The sequence below is a fragment of the Mytilus trossulus genome, chromosome 4 (assembly GCF_036588685.1).
Source record: "Mytilus trossulus isolate FHL-02 chromosome 4, PNRI_Mtr1.1.1.hap1, whole genome shotgun sequence".
In the NCBI taxonomy this organism is placed as follows: Eukaryota; Metazoa; Mollusca; class Bivalvia; order Mytilida; family Mytilidae; genus Mytilus; species Mytilus trossulus.
In genome coordinates this window covers 68554516-68576140 of record NC_086376.1, presented here as the reverse complement: position 1 = coordinate 68576140, position 21625 = coordinate 68554516, and the positions used below count along the sequence as shown (strand labels likewise).

Sequence of the window (21625 nt, the reverse complement as noted above, 5' to 3'; positions counted from 1 at the left end):
CATGTGCTGACTACTGGGCTGGTGATACCCTCGAGGAATTATAACGCCACCAGCAGTGGCATCGACCCAGTGGTTGTAAATAAACTCATCATAAATACCAGGATTAAATTTCGTATTTACGCCAGACAAGGCACCTTGAAGGGCACATGTTCTGTAGAAAGAATAAAAGATGTTTAGTCGAACATCTTAACTACACAGTTTTATATATTTCTGTATAAAGATGACTGTGATATCTAGTATGAAGACCGGAAATTTCGTCGTTTTTTTTTGGTGCATACCAAAAAAAGTGAAAGACGGATTAATTGATCTAAAATCACTTCTTTCGTGAATAATTTAGGGGTATAAGTTAGATATCAAATCTACGTTATTTCGTTGCACATTCCAAATAAATAAACGAGCTTTGCACTGGACACAATATTGTTTCATGCTTTGTCTGCTGGAACAAAAATATGTAAGTTAGGAGAAGGGGATAAAGCATAAAAACAATCTCCGACTTGAGAAATGAGAAAGAACGAAATCCTTAGAAAGGTTCTGTCAATTACAGCTAATGTAATCTAGTCCTAGGGTAGAATATTCTAAGCAAAACAAAAATTCAAAGTTTTGTTATTTCAAAAACAGCTGATTTAGAATTATGACCATGTCAATGATAATTTATGTCAACATAGGAGTATCCCCCAATCTATGGCATACCAAAGAACAATAAAATGACACAGTTTGAGGTCTATAGTACTACTATTCTAGTAGTAAGTACTGAAATTTTTCTTAAGTCTGCAAAAAATGATGAATTATTGGAGAACGACGGTTTTTATCCAGTGGCCGTATCAACGAATCAGTCATGGGAGGTATAGAAGACTTAAACCATATTTGACACAAATTTAAGAAATATTAGTTTTCAAGGCCTTTCGACTTCGTAGTTGGTGCGTCTACATTACGTTTAGCTTAGCAGATGAAGTACTTGACAAAAATATAACCTTGTTGGACCAATTTAAAGTGAAGACGATGAAAATCTTGGTTTGGGATTTCCAAATTCAACTCATTAGATGTTAAAGTTAACAAATTAACTGCTATGCATTTGGTGCAAGTTAAATGTCAAAATTATCATAATTACCATTTTAGCCTTTTAACATTTTGTTTATATTTATTCGTGTAAGTACGTGTAACCACAAACAAATAAACAATTTTTCATAACAAAAAAATCATTGACATGTTTTCGCCACTTTTCCTATAAAAGCAAGTGTATTTGTCCAAATGTTTGTCGGCTTCTTCTGTTTCCTAGCATAGTAAACTGTAAGTAAACCTTATTTTATAGCCCCCAATGCAGTAAGTGTTTTTCTCATTGTTTAAGGTCATAAAGTTGCCTATAATTGCTTACATCCACTTCATTTTAATTTTGGAAGATATTTGTCTCATTGACACCGTTTGACATCTGCTTATTGTTGTATAATTCTCGAATCAAAGAATATCAAAGAATAAAATAAAAAATATATAGAATCAAGAAAGATAAGCCTTTTTCAGTTACTGTTTTCAATCGTTATTTTCTTTACCTTTTCTTTGACGATTTTGCTTATTGTTACGTATAATTGAAATTTTCATAGCATGTACAGGCCTTTTTATGATATTAAGTTTATTTGAGTACTTTTTTTTTATTGGCTCTGTCTGTGTTCTTCAGAAACATACACATAAAACTAAAATATATATACAATGTAGGAATACATAAAATCCATGTATATGACTTTAAGAAACAGACTCGCCGGGCTTTTCTCTTGTTTCACAGAGAAGAAAATAATTGTTTCGTAATCAATATAACTTCAACATTATCGTTCTATTTACACGTAATCTGAATACTGCAAGAATGTATTTGTATAAATACAAAACAAAAAGTAATGCAACCTAATTTTTACAAAGGTGGTTAAGTGCACGAGAATCAGGTTACTCTTATAAAGGATATTCCCGTTATGCCAAATCTAAGACCTTATTGAAATTGCTGAAAGTTGTTGAGTTTTTTTGTGAAGTTGGTTTGCAATTGCATTTCAAAAATAAATGTTATCTTCAAATCAAGGACTTAAAATAGAAGGATTGGAATCTCAGAATTTTTGGAAAATATGTAGAGAATCGTTGGATTTGAACATATCTTCTACACAATTTTTAAATTGCTTATATTTAATCTTATACCTTATTGATAACCATGAAAATTCTTCTGTACATGTATATACGTCCCTGTTCAAATGTATTGACTTTTTCTATTTTCACATCTAATTTCTCATGTAAAATTGCATATATCACATGTAAAAGAAATCATGATCATTCAAATCGTAAATGCATTTTTAGTTTTACAATACCCAATGATTACAAACTAAAAACAGTTTGGTCTGTTAGATAGCTGTCTCATTGGCATTCATACCATATCTCCTCATTGCGTAACAGTATCAGCAGACGTTATGCTCACATTTTATTAATTCTTTCTTATTTCGTCTTCATTTCTAGATATTCCAGTCACTGGCAAGAGTCATGAAGATTTCTGTTTGCATTGTTCTTTGTCTGATGTTAGCCTTCGTTGGAAGTAAGTTATTTTATAGTGTGTTTTTCTTGTTGTGATACTAAACTATTGTTTCAGAAACGGGAGAAGGTTTGGTACCATTAAAACGTTTAATCCCGCTGCAAATGGTTGAACCTGTCCTAAGTCAGGAATCTGATGAACAGTAGCTGTCGTTTGTTTATGTATAGTTCATACGTGTTTCTCGTTTCTCGTTTTTATAAAGATTAGACCGTTGGTTTTCCTGTTTGAATGGTTTTACATTACTATTTTTGGGACCCTTTATAGCTTGCTGTTCGTTGTGAGCCAATGGTCCGTGTTAAAGCCGTACCTTGACCTATAACGGTTTACTTCTATAAATTGTTCTTTGGATTGAGAGTTGTCTCATTGGTTGCACTCATACCACATCTTCCTATATCTATATTCAAAAGTTCAAACTCTGAAACATTGGTTATTGTCCTCCTTGCTACAATACGTTCGCTTTAACTTTAGCCAAAAAAATCGTTACCGCTGGTTCAGAGTTTGACTAATATCATATAATCTAGGGTTGGTTTCTTTAGCCAATCCGTAATCCCAAAATATAATAAGACTTAACGAGTTTTGTTTCTAATTGTAAATTTTGTCAGTAGATCTGATTTTTTTTAATATTTTTTGAATTTGACATTTTTCTACCGAGATGTTATTGACTTTCTTGAAACGATGTCTTTGCAATGAATAAAATAGCGAATTTAGTTTTTGTGCGTTAAAAAGCATGCTTTATTTCGTTTCTTTATTTTTCATTCTTTTATATGTCCGGATCTCTTGAAAATTTACTATATCACCATATAAACCATAAAATGTTTTTCAATTTTAATATAATTGTATAAAAATCGTTATAACAATAACTCGTATGAAAATGTATTTTAATATAGTCACAAAAATTAAGTCATTATTTAAAAAAAATATCTTTTTAATTTTCAGCTAGCATCGCAAATGAAGAAACGCTTGGAAACCGTCTTTTAAGGTATGATATTTGATGATTAAAAGAAAAGTTCGCTATAAAATATAACTTGGCAAATACTAAAATAACTATTTGACAAAGAGGACGGGGCGCCGAATGGGACTCTTGTGGTTTTGTACTCGAAATTCAATTTTGTACGGACAAAAGTGACTTTTGTTCAACAAAAATGAGTTCAGTTTAACAAAATTTGTAATATACTACATATTTAGAATATTGTCATACAAGATTATCTTTCAGTGGACAAAATTGCATACAAAATCGACTTTTGTAAAGACAAAATTCAATTTTGTGCGACAAAATTCATTTTTGTGACAATAAAATTGACTTTTGTGAGACAAAATTGACTTTTGTGTGTGAGACAAAATTGACTTTTTTGAGACAAAATTGACTTTTGTGAGACAAAATTCAATTTTGTCTGACAAAATTGAGACAAAATTCAATTTTGTCAGTTTTGTCTAACAAAAGTAACAAAATTGACTTTTTTGAGACAAAATTGAGTTTTGTGAGACAAAATTGAGTTTTGTGAGACAAAATTGAGTTTTGTGAGACAAAATTGAGTTTTGTGAGACAAAATTGAGTTTTGCTCTCACAAAATTGAGACAAAATTCAATTTTGTCAATTTTGTCTCACAAAAGTCAATTTTGTCTCACAAAGGTTAATTTTGTGTCACAAAAGTCAATTTTGTCGTCACAAAAATGAATTTTGTCGTCACAAAAATGAATTTTGTCGTCACAAAATTGTATTTTGTCGTCACAAAATTGGCAAAATTCAATTTTGTCTCACAAAATTGAGACAAAATTCAATTTTGTCAATTTTGTCTCACAAAAGTCAATTTTGTCTCACAAAGGTTAATTTTGTGTCACAAAAGTCAATTTTGTTGTCACAAAAATGAATTTTGTCGTCACAAAATTGTATTTTGTCGTCACAAAATTGACTTTTGTGGACAAAATTGGCAAAATTGAGACAAAATTCAATTTTGTCAATTTTGTCTCACAAAAGTGAATTTTGTTGTCACAAAAATGAATTTTGTCGCACAAAATTGAATTTTGTCTTTACAAAATCGACTTTTGTGAGATAAAATCTCACAAAATTGAATTTGTTTCACAAAAGTCAATTTTGTTTCACAAAAGTCAATTTTGATTCACAACAGTCAATTTTGTTTCACAAAAGTCAATTTTGTTTCACAAAAGTCAATTTTGTCTCACAAAAGTCAATTTTTTCTCATAAAACTCAATTTTGTCTCACAAAACTCAATTTTGTCTCACACAATTGACTTTTGTGTTTTAATTTCCATATCGAGTAACAAAAGTCAATTTTGTATGCAAATAAGTTTATATTTGCATACCTTTTTGACAAAATTGACTTTTTTTGCATATATCATTTTACATTTGAATTAAAGTATTAAAATTATGGTATTTTATTAATAAACTGGTAATTACTCTATTATTTGCAACCGTACCACATCTCCACAGTTTCAAAGCAGTAAAAAAACACTTGAAAACTTAAAAACCGAGAGTCAAAAGAGGACAGCAATTATATCATAAAAAACCTGACGTACGATATAGCTTCTAGTTTCATTGTGATTTTGGGTCACTTTGACATTGACGCATTTCTCCACATTGCTTTTTAATTGTACCTACTGGTTTGAAAATATACAAAAATATTCTTATTTATAGCCGCGAGAGACGCCGGGCTCCTCCACCATTCTGCCTCAGTTATGGACAAAGATGTCGATCTGCCTCGAAATGTTGTTCTTACAGATGTGTTTACGGATATTGCAAATAGTGAAAGACTTGCTGGATTTGGACATGATGAAATTGATGATTATTTGTACAACATGTTCTTGAATTATACCAAGAATATTTTTTAATTATTTAATAAAATTGATCGCATTGTACAATGTTAATTTTTCATTGAAAGTTTTATCAGGTTTTATTTCGGAAGAAACACTCATTTGATTAAACAATGCTGTTCAGTATCTTCAATCATCGAAATGAATACTAGTAGTCGATTCATTATAACAGATTATCACAGTTGGAACAGCAACACAACCATTTGACGCGGTAAAAGGTGTATCCAACACTCGCACTTTGTAACTAACAACAGTTACTCTTAAATTGTATTTCAGAAAGTCGGTTTTCACTCCTTCAGGCATAGTTGATCTTAGATTGTTTGGATATGGTGTTTAGATCTAATTTTGTCAAATAGCTCTTCAGCTAGCACTGTTTCAATTCTTATTGACATCTTTTTCTTTAAAGTATTCTGATTTGCACATTTATTGTGAAAATATCCTTGCATGGATTTTAAATATTATGATTTGTGCATTTGTGGTAAATGTGGAATAAAAATTCTTTTGACTTGACGCACACAAATGTTCGAGACTTTTAGCGTGCTGATGTAGGTCCTCTTGTCCGTGCGTCCGTGATTTTAACGCTCTCACCTGAAAATTCTTGACGGATTAAAAAAAAATGTAAATCAAAGATTTTTATCATCCATAACATTGAAACATTTTAAAATCGCTAGTCGTTCATATTGGTCAATGGCTTACGAACGTTACATATATAACAAACAATGAAATGAAGAAAAAAAACAATATACATATTATCATGTTTTTGTTTATGTTTTTTGGTTTTTATCTCTCTCAGATGGAATTTGGAAACTGTTTGAATTTGAATGTCTGATACATTCAAATTCAAACAGCTTTCAAATACCAACCTGCTTGAAAACACAGTACTGTACAGAAAATAATTCATGATATTTTCAAAGAATTATAAGCAAGGACTTAATCTATATACGTCCCTGTTATAAGTAAACCGACTGTAACAAACTACCTGATAACATTGTTAATTGAACCTTAGTAGACTCTTTCAAATCTTCAACTTCAAAGCTTTAATATTAACCGACTCAAAGTTCAACCTTTAAAATTTAATAGGCTAAACATGTCAAACATAGCGGCATTTCATTTTTCCTATATTTTTTTAATTTGTATATATATCAATCTATGTCATATCTTAAGTTTCCTCCTGTGACATAATCTTCAATGAATAATCAATTGAAGCCAAGGCCCAGGCTGTCACTATATATGGTAGAATTATATAAACTTTAAAAAAAAAATGATCAATTTAAAATTTCCCGCGCAAATATCTTTATGGGTCATTTTCCAGCATCTGTTTTACTTCCGGTTGCAGTGATTGGGGAAAACAAAATGTCGCTCGACAAACCAACTCCGGGACAAATACTTACTATATTCTTTGTAGACGACCCTATATAGAGTTAAAATGGGAAAACTAAAATGTTTTGAAATCATTCTTGCGGGAAACAAATCTGTTTTCCACCCAGGCGAAAAAGTATGCGGGAAAGTCGTAGTCGATCTGAAGGGCGACATGAAAATGAGATCTCTGCGCATTTTTATGAGAGGGGTAGCAAAGGTACACTGGACTGAATCAAGAAGTACAGGCAGTCGTCTTGGTTCTTACACTGAACATTATAATGCAGAAGTGGAATATTTCTTTAAAAGACAAGTTCTGTTTGGAGGAGGTAATTTTCTTGTTGGTAAACAAATGAACAGCTGATGAAACTATTTCAGAGACAGATCATTGGTACCCCAATACGGCCACTACCAGTGTAAAAATAGATTTATGAATGAGGCCTTACCAAAAAAAAATGTATAGGCCACAGTGACACTGAGCCTTGTTTGTCAAGATGATTTCTCTCTGTGATAAAGTATGCAAGAGAAAGTCTACTTTAAACCCACAACTAATGTGTCAGCAACTCGAACATAAATTTTTATTTATACTGCAAAAAATGCCAATTAAGTTTACCTCGACATGCAATTTACTATGTTAGCCAATAACTTGGTTGGTGTACAAAATTCGTAATTTGTGCATTTTCTGGTACATTTCTGGTGTGCAGTGGAGTCCCCAGTGTATGTGGGGCTGGGGAAGTCCCCCATTAACTGATTTCATCATATCAGCACAGTAATACAAATAAAATTGTTCTTGTTATTGTTATTAGACTTCTGAAAGGACATGAAGGATAGAAAAGAATAAAATTGATAAGTTCAAGAGTAAGTTAATAATTGCAATCCCGCGAATTACAAATGACAATGCAAATGTGCCATATTTGGTCAATTTAAAAAAAAAAAAAAAACTTGTCGTGAAATGACGATGTAAGTCAACAAGAAATTTTGAAAATTGCTAAATCTAAAAATAGAGTTTGAAAAATTTAAAGCTTATTCATACAATGTACATGTAATGGTCTTAATTGTTTGTAGATTTGTATAGATGTTTTTACAGATTAGTTGATATTTTGTAGAAGTATCAGAAGGAAGAGATACACTGACAGAAGGTAGACACGAGTTCAGTTTCTCCTTTGATTTACAGATGGGGTAGGTTTAATCTGAATTTAAATCAAAGTTTAAATTTTACTATTTATACCTGTTAATCAGCTGTTTCACCTCTTGAACTACCCATGGTGTTCAGTCTTCCTGGGCCTCGGTGGTGGAGTGGTCTAAGTATTAACTACTGTTATCACTAGCTGTCAACACAGAGGTTGTGCGTTTCAAACATGTATGTTTGTCAATGGGACAACTTTCCACCAGATACTAAATGGCGTAAAAGTTAATAACTATCATGACTATGGGTCACTACAGTAAAAAAATTAGCAACGCCAATACTCATTTTCATTATATAAATTGTATACATTTTTGCAGTGAACTAATGTGTCAAAACATGTAGCTGTGTAATTTCAAGATATGATATAAACATGTATCACAATTATGGTTATGAAAATGTTATGTAATTTGATCAGTGCTCCAGCTAGAATTCAAAAGGGGCAGGGTGCCAGTGGAGGGCAGGGCATTTTTTTAGCATCTGAGAAGGCACTGCTCATTTCTTTGGTTGACGTCCCTGCGTGTATCACGAGTTCACTTTATGTTTTTCTGTATATATTGTTAATAAAGATGCATAACAACAATTAAGTTAATTTCAATGTACTGCATCATACTTCATGCACTTATATTAAAGTATATGTATGCTTTGCATTTTCCAACTCAATTCACAACATAGATTCAATTGAATGTGCACAGATAACAATATACATGTGATATAAATCAAAATATGTGGTATAAGTGCCAGTTAAACAACTCTTCACCCAAGTTATGATGTATAAAAAGTTTAAAACAATTATAGGTCATAGCATGGCCTTCTACACAGAGTCTTAGCTCACACCAAAACTAAACCAGCAAGCTTTAAATGGCCCTAATTTAGTTAACACACATGAGCAAGTGTCTATGATGGGCCTTTAATGAGTTTGCTATGCATTTTGTTGTAAAATAAATGTGATGCATGATTTTCTTTCAGAGGTATTGCAACATCATTTGAGGGAAAACATGGCAGTATACGGTATTGGCTAAAGGCTGAGATGGACAAACCCTGGTCATTCAACCATAAAACTAAGAAAGCTTTTACAGTCATTAGTCCAATAGATATAAATAAAGCAGAATACCAGGTTTGTATATTGGTATACAATATATAGGATCAAAAGTTGTGATAGGTATGGACTTGTGTTCTTGGCACTGATTATTGTGCTAGTAATCTGTGGCCATAAAATGGCTGTCAGAGGATGTGGTTCTTAGATGGTGCTGTACACACAATTTTGAGAAGGTGTTTCCCCTATTGTTACCCAAGAAAGTTTTATGGAATTGAGTCACTTGTGAATAACTGATCAGCAGAAACCTTTTAAAAAAAGAGGCCATACAATAACATCTTGTTGGTATTGTACAAAATAATTGGTTAAGAATTTGCTTATTTTGTAAAAACACTTCTGTCTGCATCTCCCATAACAAACTTTTTTTTAACTGTGTTGTCAAATTTAATATTGAATTGAAATTGAGAAATTGAGAACCTTATTAATTGGTGTCTTTACTTTTAAAAAAATCCAACTGTCCAGAGAAGTTTGTGCCTATTTCATTTTGATTTTACACACCCTTCACAGTCTATACCTATTCTGAGATACTTGAAAAATTCGATTGACTGATAAAGACCACTTTAATTTACCTCCAAGTAGCTTGGTTGATTTCTCTACACTGTCCTCCTCAGAAATGTTTTAAGTCAAAAGAATTTGTAAGGGGTAGCCCTTCTTTTGGAGAGAATTATACTGACAAGAAACAATCCATCAATATTCAGAAATACAAACAGGCTAGGTGTTTAATTATTTACACTTTTTATAAATAATTATGAAATAAAATATTATCAATTCACTCACATTTATAGTCTATTTATAGAGTTAAAGAGTCCAAATTAATTCATTTTAAGAGAATATTCTCCTGTTCCTTTGAACCAGTGCTGAACAGCTATTTACGTTATATACATGTATATGTCCATGTCTGGTGCATCTGCTCCATCTAATGTCTAAAGATATTTTATAATTGAACAGTTTGTAATTTTTGGAATGCAACTTTTAAAAACAAAAGAATTCAAATGAACAGCTGACCAATCTCTTCAGTCTGCCCCTTAAGAGGACTTTTGTATTTATTTGTCATTTTCTGAATAATTCAGAGTAAAATTCAAATAAATTATTATTAAGTGACATTATACACAAGATTCTGTGTTCTAGTACCCAGATATTGACACCCTGTTGTTGATTGTCATTTTCCAGATCAAAGACCAATTTACAGACATAACAGATTAATTTTTTTAATATGAAAATTAAAGACTTATTTTGTTTGCTGAGATGAATCAGATCAAAATTCTACATTATAAATTTATCATAAATTTGAATTAACTTGATGGTTTTTGTAAACAACGTCCAGTTCATAAATATGTGTAGTCATGTATGATAAACAACGCAATTCCATGGTTATATAAGTCTAATTCAGGTAATGGATAGATCCAAGTCGATCAATAATTGTGTAATTTAGTGTTATATTGATTTTATTCTCAGCAGTGATCTTTAGCTGAACAAAAGTTATCAACAGATAAACAGTTCATATAAACATCACAATTAACACACTGGGATTATCCTTTAATGCTCTGAGTGCCAATTTAAGCGCTGCAGGGTCAAGAAAAAATATTCAAATAACTGCAGTCTGTCATATCTGTCTTTAGAAAACACTGCTGTATATCAACATTGCAGAAAAATCACTTTATTGCTAAATTTTGCTCTAATCTTTCTGTGTGATTATTTTCCATCTTGAGATACTCAAAAAGTTTTTCTTTTCTCTTTGATATTTTGCAGGTAACTTTATTTTGTAGTATCTTAACAACTTTAGCAGTACTCTGTAATTATACCCCCGCTTTAAAAAAGGAGGGTATACTGTTTTACCTCTGTCAGTCCGTCCGTCCCATGAATATTTTTCGTCGCATTTTTCTCAGGAACTACAATACAAGGATTTCTGAGATTTGTTTTCAGGGTTTATCTAAGTCAGCTATACCGTGTGATGCGTTTTCAGATTGATCACTTGACAACCTCCTGTTTACCGATCATTTGTATGACTTTACACATGATAGCCAAGTTGAAAATTTTCCTCACATTTTTCTCAGGAACTACAATACAAGGATTTCTGAAATTTGGTTTCAGGATTTATATAAGTCAGCTATACTGTGCGAAGCATTTTCAGATTCGTCACTCGTCAACTTCCTGTTGACAGAACACTTGCATATTTTTACACTATTAATATTATCCACTTGCGGCGGGGGTATCATCAGTGAGCAGTAGCTCGCAGTTTCACCTGTTATACCTATTATGTATTTTCAGTTATGTGTTGAGAGCAGTATTGAAAAGACTTTATGTTGCTGGATGTGTACCTCAGGACCAATTAGTATGACAGCAAGATCTGATCGCAGAGGGTATTGTCCTGGTAAGGCTAACCCAGATGTACATTTTATACCTGACTGTTTTGTCCATGTTAACTAATTATTTTCTTTGCATCTGTTTTTGTCTGCTGTAAAACAGGATGAATAAAAAATCCAGATGATAACAAACTGTCATAATTAACCATATTTTAGTTTGTGAATTTTCCACATTCATAGGTTTTTATTTTCATCAATAGTCATTATTATCTTAATAGCTTATACACTTGTACATTTTCTAAATGCACTATTGAACTGCCAATTCAGAAATGTGTACATGTGAATTATTGAGATAGTTGAACAATGAACATATCTGTGATATTGATTATTTGGATATCAGAAAATGTTGCAAAGAAATAATGCTATCAAATTTGGAATGCAAGTTTTAATTTTATTAAAATCTTTCCAATTGCAATTTTCACAATAAACATGATAATAAAAACATGGCAGAAATGTCTTAATTAACAGTATCCACATTATACATAATTGTACAACATTTTCAAAACTGATGCATGAAAATCTTAAAATACATTTTTCTGGTCAAAAATTGGATTTTCTGACTGAGGAATTGAAATGAATTTGATTTATAGATGTTGGATCCTAATCTAATTAACATGTTATTACATTACAGGAGAATCCATAGCCATATCTGCTGAGTTTGAGAACCACTCATCACGGACAGTGATACCAATGGCTACCCTTTATCAAACACAAGCTTTCTTTGCCAATGGTAAATCAAGGGTCAGAAGGACAAAGTTCACAGTATTGACAGGTTAGATAAATTACATGAATATTGCAAGTAATAATGAGATGCATATATATATTTATAAAAAATTTAAACATAAAATTTATAATATATTTTTTCAACATTTTAAAGATAAATGATTAGACTTGTCAGTTGATAAATACTGCCAGTAGCTGGTTTATAGCATCATTCAGGAGTTCTGGAGTTTCATTGTGGAAATGAATTTACATTTGCTGCTCTGTACATAACCCAAATAATTGAGTTGTATTATTCTGCTGTAATTTTTATGTTTTCAGGATTGCCAGTTGCACCCCAATCACATGGAAGCTGGGATTCACAGCTGTTGAAGATCCCTGCAGTTTCACCTTCTATCATTAACTGTTGTGTGATGAAAGTTGACTATTATATTAAAGTAAGACCATTTAATTAGTGTTGTCATCAAAGTGGACTATTAAATAAGTAAGAAGTAATAAAAAGTGCTATATACAAAATGATACATGAACAGATTAGTGTAACTCTGTCCCAAATCAAACTAAAGCCTTTTGAAAATTCTTTTGTGTGTGGACATATGTTGGTAAAATTTCTTTTTCGTTTCAAGTTATTCTGATGTGAACCACTAACTTATCTTTAGATTTATTACCTGTGATACCAGAGGAAAGAGCAGGTTTTGGAGCTGCTCAAAACAATCCTGCATTACATTCATTATATAGATAAGAAGATGTGGTACATGTATGACTGCCAATGACACAACTCTCCGCAAGAGACAAAATGACACAGAAACAAACAGCTATAGGGCACCGTAAAATTATGCCTGACGAACATATGTCAGAAGGGGTACATTGTTTGTGTCACCAATAACCCCAACTATTTCTTCAACTACATTCAAACACGGATTAACAATAAGGATCCATTTGAACAGATTGGTTTTATTTTTTATCATGTGGGATGCTTCGATTATTTTTATCATGGAATGCTATAGCTACATGCCTTGAAGTAAAAGTTTTTTAAGTTATCTGCATCTCTCACAGTTTTCCATAAGCAAATTTCTAATTTCCATTTATTACTGTGGATTCATTTATTTTCATGGATTAAGGAAAACTTGCATTTTCGTGGGTATATGATTGCGTGGTTTAGCCAATCTATGCCTACAAAGCCTATAGGTGTAATACCACCATTGATTTTTCCCTATTAGTCTTTGTTAAATTGGCACTTTTAAAAAAAATGTACAGTATTTACCTTTATTTCAACCAAAGAAATACTTTGCATGTATAAAGTTTAATCCTTTCCAGTGATACAGTGAAAATTTCACACTACATTTCATTGCACATAAGAAAGTAACCATCACTGGAAGTAAACAATCCAATTTTTACACTGTTATTTACTGGTTACCTGCTTTGGTAACTATGTAACCGTAACGTTCGAAAATATTTTATAAGACCATCAAATTAAAAAAGAATGATGCTTTCAGACATCCAACATACATGTTTAGGACTTGGAAAAATTTAAGTGCATTGAAATGCAGGGTTAATTTTCTACAACTGTCAAATTCAAGGGAATATTTATTTAGGCCTACTTTTGTATGCAACCGTATGTGACGTACCATGATTTGGTGGTGTTACACCTAAAGAAATTGTGTAATTCGTTGAACATTTGAATTTGTGGTTCACCTGTAACTTTGTATCCAATGAATAATAATGAATTCACGATACTTGTCTCATTTGTCATTCCATATTTTTTACTCTAGCATATTCAATTTATTTTCAGGTGGCATTACATATACCTGGTGCTTATAATCTGACATTGCATTTACCTATAGTGATAGGAACCGTGCCCTTTCGACAAGGACCAACTAGATACACAAGTACCAGGTTCTTCAATGAAACATTTACAGACTACCAAAACAGGACAACATTACCTGTACCTCCACCTTATAGAGAAACTATCACACCTCCCCCACCGTTTGATGGTAAGTGACCTCATTTTTCAGACTACCAAAACAGGACATTACCTGTACCTCCACCTTATAGTGAAAGTATCACACCTCCCCCACCGTTTGATGGTAATTGACCTCAAGTTTTGAAGATTGAAAACTATTATATCTGTACTTCCACCTTATAGAGAAACTAATAACCAAGTTAGCAAATGAAGACTCGAATTTAGAAATTTGAAAAATTTGAGGTTTGTATTCGAAAGTCTTGGGACTTTTAGCAGTCATATTTGACACAATACTAATATGCCTCGGATATCCTTTTGCAAGTTTTTTAACAGCTATTTTGTTTAACTTCAAATTTGATGTCTTCTCAGTATCATATATATATTTTCTTAACAATGTCGAATTACATAAAATAGGTGTACCATGAGCCCTTTTGGCAGCTGCTTGTTGTATAAGTGATCAATCCTATTGTTAGCCCGCTATTAAAGTTTAAATACAAGAACTTCTTCACCTTTACCTTCTGAAGGCTGAAAGTACTGGTATACATGTATATATACCTTGCTGACAAACTGGCCGTTCATAAGATTATAATTCAGATAAAAAAATTGAATTGAATGAAGATCAGTAGTAATAAACATTATAAATGCACACAAAAAATAGATGGATAGTGTATATGATTTCCTTACAAACATTAACAATGCTGTTTGACTTTTTGGTCATATAATGTTAAAATTTTAGGTTATTTCACAATAAAACAATGAGAAATAGTTACGAAAATTTATTTTGTTTTGCCTTTTGTAACAACTTTATCCCGAATAACAGACACATACTTCTTAGTTAAATTTTAAAATAGCATTGCAACTGTTACTTTTTTCAGATCCACCAACTTATCATGAGAGTGTAGGTGGAGCTGTTAGATTAGATGATGAAGATGACGATGATGATGAAAATACATGTAATATGGGAGACCTAACATATACACCTATGTATAACTATGTATATAATTATAGACCACCACCTACTTATACTGAGGTATGGAGATTTACTTAGATGTATAAAAAAAAGTCAATCTGTACATCTTTCGTTGTAAGAGTTTTTAGCCTGCATTTATTGGAGTTATATTGAAGAGTTAAAAGTTCAGCTCTCTGAGATCAAATATATTTTGAGGGAGTTTTGCTCTTTGAAAATTGTAAGTCGGTTGACATGTTCACACCTACATGTTTCATATTGAAGTTAAATGGAAGTTTTGTCATTGCAATTTTACAAATGAGTATACTCTAATATATCAGCTGGGGACATTGTGGTCCAGGATTAAAATTGAGTTATCAGTTGATTTCAGTATAACACTTAGCATACACTGATAAGTTTTTGTAATTTTTGATTGTCATTCGTTAGATCTAGCCTCTAGGTTATTAGTCCTCTACTGACAAAGTGGAAGGGGATTTAAGGTCTGTCAGTCTGTCTGTCCAATCCTCAGTCCTGCATATCAGTTTTCCACACTTTTTTATGCCCCATTTATGGCATCTGTGTATTATGGACACATTCTTGTTTCATCATGCTTGAGATATTGATTTGATATTTGGTGTATTGTTTTATCATGACAAGTTAATTACAGATCAAGTTCAAATTTAGTTCACATCTGATGATTGTGCAGAGTTATGGTCCTTTGACTTAGAAAATTCACTAAATCAGTTTTCCGAATTGTTTTTGTCTTTCTTAAAGACATTGAATTGAGAGTTGGTTCATAGTTTTATCATGACAATTTACAGTTCAAGGTTAATTTTGCTCTGGTCTGATGATTTTTTGCAGACTTTATGGTCCTTGGACTTAGGAAATTCACTCAAATAATTAGTTTTCCAAATTTTTTTCTTCTTTCTTGAAGATATCAACTTGATGTTCATCGACATGACAAGTTATGGATTAAGTTTGAATGTTGTCATTTTAGACTAAAATGTGATTTAATTTTTTGCAATATTGAGAACAATCCTGTTTAATGCATGTAAATTATTATGTATATATGTGAGTTTAAATCACTTTATTAATAGATTATAACCCTGTGGCATTTTTGCAATAATTAAAACATCTCAATAATTTCCGAACTTACAATACTCTCAGAATGCTTGTTAAAGAAAGCTACAAAGTGTTCTTTTTACTATTTTCAGGAGGACCCTCATCCAATTAGTTTATGTGATGTACCAAGAAGGTTGCCTCGGAACATTGATCGGTGATGACAAATATTTCAGCTATTTCTCAGCAGTGCCTGTTTATATTTTATATTAAATGGCAATTTTGATACCAGCCAAAGAAAAGGGGGAATGTCAACCTTAAAGACTTCAGCTGGATAGAAGTGGAAATATTTGTTCAGGTCTCAGGATGTTTGCCTAAATGTTGTCAGAATTTTACATTGTGGACAGAGCTAATACTATTTTCTTGTCAAAGATATGTCACACATAGAAATTACAATTGTAATGTGAACCATTGTTTATGTATGTGTTTGTTTATTGGAATGACTAAACCACTGTAAATCCACCAGTCAACTGTATTTATATTATGTAAAGGGTTGTTGTACTTATATTGGTCAATTTTGTTTATAGAGTAGTAAACTATTCTATCATTCAAGCTTAAAGGTACAATTAATATTCTAGGATGGATTCTATTCTATTCAACTTTTTTTTAGTTTGCAACATTTTGTTGCAGAATAAGACATAACAATCTCACAATCTGTTTTTTGAAGTTATCAACATTTAGGTTCAATTTATTGAAGACATCAATAAATTTATCAAATCTGATGGAAATTATATTAAAGAAGAATAGAATCTGGGTTTTTTTTATGGTAAAACTTGGAAAATGGCAAAATGGCAAGAATACCATGTTGAATGGCAGTTAATGGGACCATTTCAGAGTCTTTGTTCATGTAATATGTATTAAGGCTAAACCACTGTTCTATAGTTTATAAACTGATGAAAATATTATAAAGGAGGGTAATCTTATTTTTTAACAGAAAAAGAATACATGTTTCACAATAGATTAATCTTATACTTGAAATTACAGATAATGCAGATTAATACAAAATTTGTAAGACATGATATACTTAATGATGCCCCTCATATAATGGCTTTGCTAGTAGATTGTGCTAAGGTAATTGTATTACCTTAAATTCAATTGCTTTAAATAATATTATACAATATTTTGTGGCAACTTATTTGATGTTTTAATATAATTAAGGGTATACTTGTAAGAAGCAGTACACAAGGGTAATAGGCAATGTTATTAGAATGTTGTTTGTTTTTAACAATCTAGTATGAAATTAATTGATTAATTTCCTGTGTAGATATTGCAGTAGATGTATGTATTAATTATAACAAGATATTCAACATCTTTACAATAAAACAGAACCATCGAAACTACTGTACATGTTGTAATAGCTTACTACAAATAATATTATACTTATATTGAATTATTGGTGTGAATAATAGCATGACATTAATTTATGCATTTAAGTCTTCGAAATTTACACCTACCTATATTTGTAAAAGGTGCTCTTTGTCCAGTGATAATTTATGCCAATATGCTGTATAGCGGGTTATTTTTGCGGATGTAAAATTTAGCAATTTTCATTGAATAAGGTATAAGAAAAATTTTGGCGGTTATTATTCTGGCAGATTCAAAACTTTTATCAATACCTTTGCATGTACATGTACAAATTTAATTTTGCGGAATCGCTTTTGGCAATTTTGTTCTATCCGGGAAATTGAGTGAAATTTACACCCTGTGAAAATAACTCCCTATACAGTTTGTGTGTTTTAATAAATGATGTATGATGGTGTTATAGATAATAGATTTGTGTTACTGAATACTGCCATACTTGATATTGTTAAATGTTTTGAATATGGTGAAGAAACCTACTACTTACCAATGAGAAATTTAAATTTGAATACCTGAATGAAGCTTTCATTAAAATTTATATCTTAAATTGGTCATTTGTTCTAAGGTGACATAAAGTTTTCAACAATTATTTTGAATTTATTCTGTTCAAGTTTTTATTGATTTTATTTTGATACTGAGGTTTATAGTGTATTCTGTAAACAATTTAATTTTGGCAAATGATCAATTCTTGCATTTTATCAGGAGCTATTTTAAAATGTAATGTTTTCAAACCAAAAGTGGCTAGAACTCTCCTACCCTTTCAATTAGGACAGTACATTTTAAGGTAAAATATCGCCTTAATAAGCCAGTTTTACAATCCATGTTGAAAACCCTTTCACAGTCAATGCTAAAAAGTTTATAAAGGTATCATATGACAGGATTAATATGGTACACTAATTCTAATAAATAACTTTTATTTTATTTTTTTTAAAAATAAGGTGCAGAAATCGTGTTAATTGAAAGTGGACAACTCTAGTATAGATGATGTAAAAATTCTTTTTTATGAAGAGATATGTCTTGCTCTTTAAAACATTTTCATATTTCTTGTCTGATATCATATGTATTTTGCCATCAACATCATTTTATCTCATGAATAAATAATTGTTAAAAGTAGAAGCCTAGTTGTTTGAAAGAAATTCTAATGTGTAGTAAGCATTTTATCAGTAACAAAAATCTTTGGGGGTAAAAAAGAAAATTATTTCCAAATAGCCAGTTTATAAAAGACTAGGTTTAATAAAGCCAATATTTTATCAAATTGTAAAATATATTTTTAGCGTTTTCTGTATAATTGATATTGTTACTATCTATTTCTGTGGTGCCTAAGCTGTAAGTGAGGTTATGAAATGTATGTAAATATTGTAGCTTCCATAATAAACATGAAACCATTATAATTATGATACATGGTAATACATTTAGGTTTACAATCAATGTATAGAAATTGTGGCTTAATAGCTAAATGGTAATGCTTTATATATAGCTCACCACATGTTGGTATATGTGTAAAAAAACTACAAGTAATAGTCACAAATTTGAGTGGACATGTTTAACCATATTTTATACACAAACATAACTTTAATACAACTCTGTTGAGAAAAAATAATTTATTATGTTTCTCAAAAAATTATTTTACTAGATGTGTGGAAATAATACTGTATTTAGAGCTATTGAATAAAACACAACCACTTATGCCAGTTCTTGACCGAGGTTTGATAAATTTTGACAATAATGCCACTGAGCTATATATATGCTTTCAAAGATTATGTTATATGTAAAAACCAGCAATAAGTAAGGCATTTATGAAAATATTGCAAAATTGTGATTGGAAATTTATTTGCTTTATACCATGTTTGTTGTAAACTGTTGTAGAAATGATGTTTTTTCTGAAGTCATTTAGAATTTCAAAAATTTGAATAATTGAAATCTTCATTATGAAAATGAAACTGTGATAAAAGTAGGCATTACTTGATTTAATGATAAATTTGTTTTTATTGACACTGGCATGTACTTAAAAGTAATGAGGCACTTTCATACTACTGTCAATTCAGAAATTATTGTGTGCATTTATCATTGCGATTTGGTCATTTTAGACTCAATTCTGATCTTAATTTTTACGATATTGAGAAATCCTGTGGAATTCATATAAAATATATCAAAATTTGAATTATTAAATTATTGCATTTACAACTTTGTCACATTTTTTCGCAATAATGAAAACCTTGCAATTATTTCTGAATTTACAGTATATGAAGCTTTTTGACAAAATCCTATTGAATATGTTTATTTTACCCAACAATAAAAACAGCTATTTTAAAATGTAGACCTGTTATCAAGAATAGTTTGTACTTTATTCCGTATACATAGTCACATAATTTTTGTCAAAAACAAATGCATACTTTTCTATAATATCTGTATGTGTATATGATATATACTTACAAGTGATAAAAGAAATTCACTTCATGTTTGTGGTGTACATTATATAAGTAAACATGCATGACTATTGTATGGTGTATTTTATGTAATCACAAGAAATGTAGACATATTATATTCATTTAGCCTTTTTGTTAAGAGTACAGTCATGAATCTTTATGGGTTATTTCATGCCAGAAAATCATGTATTTAGTAGAAGTATTTAAAACCTAAATTGTAATTTAGTTTTTGGCCAGTAACTGATTTTTGTTGCAAATGATCTGATTTGAATATTTTTTGAATCCATTTATATATAGAAAAAAACCACTTGAATAAACCCAATTGAACAATGGTTATTAAAAACAAAAAATAACCCCTTCATTACCAAAGAATATGTGAAAATGGAAGGAAAAGTCTGAAATTGATGACAGCCTGCATCATTCACCATTAAACACATAAGTTTCTTATCAAGTATTTAAACATATATTTACTATGTTTAAATTGTATATTATACATCCATTGTTTCCCTAAAGGTACTCTTTTTTTAAGTGACTATGGTCATATGATATTAAATATATCTGTTTCTATCCTGAAATCTTCTCTTTTGTCAAAACAACTTTCAAGAGTGCTTAAACATATTGAATAAAAAGTCTGCTTGATACTAAATTGAAAATTAGAATATTTGTTGACGTGATTTGTTAGTCCCCTATATCAGATTCGGTATACTAATAATATTTTCCATAAAAAAATACTGTTGTAGCCATAACTTTTTTATTCAAGTTCTTTTTCATCCATAGCAAAAGTACTTAGTAAAGAAATCTGGAATGCTATTATAGCTATTTTAGCTGAGAGGAAACACAAATTTATTTATTTTTTATTAAGTTTGATTTATTAATTTATTTTAAGTCTCTTTATTTAATAGTGATAATTAGTGCAATCTTTATATATGTTAACTGTTATAGAATAAAAAGTGATATTTTTAATTACTTATATGTTTCTCTTGTAGTAAATGATACATAGTCTCATTTTTTTTCAATCATTAATGACATGCATAATTAAATCCTTTATAAAATGATCTCATAGTTTTTTTTATATGAATGAGAAATTTAATGAATGATTTATTAAAACTTATACCAGCAAAAACATACTGAAAAATGTCATTCAAGTTTTGAAATCAAATTCTAGTTATAAATGTTGTTTTTTTTGTAATTTGTGAGTAAGTTTGAATCATTATTTTCATTTATTTCTCAAATATTTATACACAACCTAGTGCTAATTACATCTTGTTATATAATTGCTGTGGAAAAATCTGTATTCAGATGTAACATTACAATGAAGAAGAAAATTATCTTTGTTTTTCTATTAATTGACTGACAGAGCTTTAAAAAAATGGAATTGGAAAAGATTAGATAAATCTGTTTTCATTCATTTAGTCTCAATTATAAGTTTTCTTAAATTTCAAGTTCTGTGGATTCATTTTTATTCGTTGGATACCAATTTTCATGGGTTTTGTAGGTACAATTGAACCATATATTTAAATGTTCAATGAATTACAAATTTTCTATAGGGTTTCCATGCAGAAATTGGCTAAACCAAGAAGTCAAATAACAACAAAAATGCAAGTTTTCATCAATCCACGAAATTGATGCCAAGGAAAATTAAAGAATCCACAGACAGTAGATCATTTTCATTTCAATCAAAAAAGTTTTGACTGAATTTTTATTATGAATCT

General features: G+C 30.6%; 1 protein-coding gene across 1 annotated transcript; it reads left to right on the top strand.

The window, feature by feature from the left end:
• The first annotated feature begins 6724 nt into the window (after window positions 1-6724).
• LOC134715822 (arrestin domain-containing protein 3-like) lies at window positions 6725-18408 on the top strand. The gene is made up of 9 exons (XM_063578305.1): window positions 6725-7070; window positions 7848-7920; window positions 8894-9041; window positions 11289-11391; window positions 12015-12155; window positions 12425-12540; window positions 13893-14094; window positions 14939-15093; window positions 16224-18408. Exons 1-9 carry the CDS (start codon window positions 6812-6814, stop codon window positions 16287-16289), a joined length of 1263 nt encoding a protein of 420 aa, XP_063434375.1. The 5' UTR covers window positions 6725-6811; the 3' UTR covers window positions 16290-18408.
• Window positions 18409-21625: the final 3217 nt, after the last annotated feature.

What these genes read in the sequence shown, in the direction of transcription:
- LOC134715822 (XM_063578305.1), top strand. Translation starts at nt 6,812, where the DNA reads ATGGGAAAACTAAAATGTTTTGAAATCATTCTTGCGGGAAACAAATCT. An exon ending in ACAAGTTCTGTTTGGAGGAG is followed by an intron (nt 7,071 to 7,847) that starts GTAATTTTCTTG and finishes GATATTTTGTAG; the next exon opens with AAGTATCAGAAGGAAGAGAT. An exon ending in AAGTTGACTATTATATTAAA is followed by an intron (nt 12,541 to 13,892) that starts GTAAGACCATTT and finishes ATTTATTTTCAG; the next exon opens with GTGGCATTACATATACCTGG.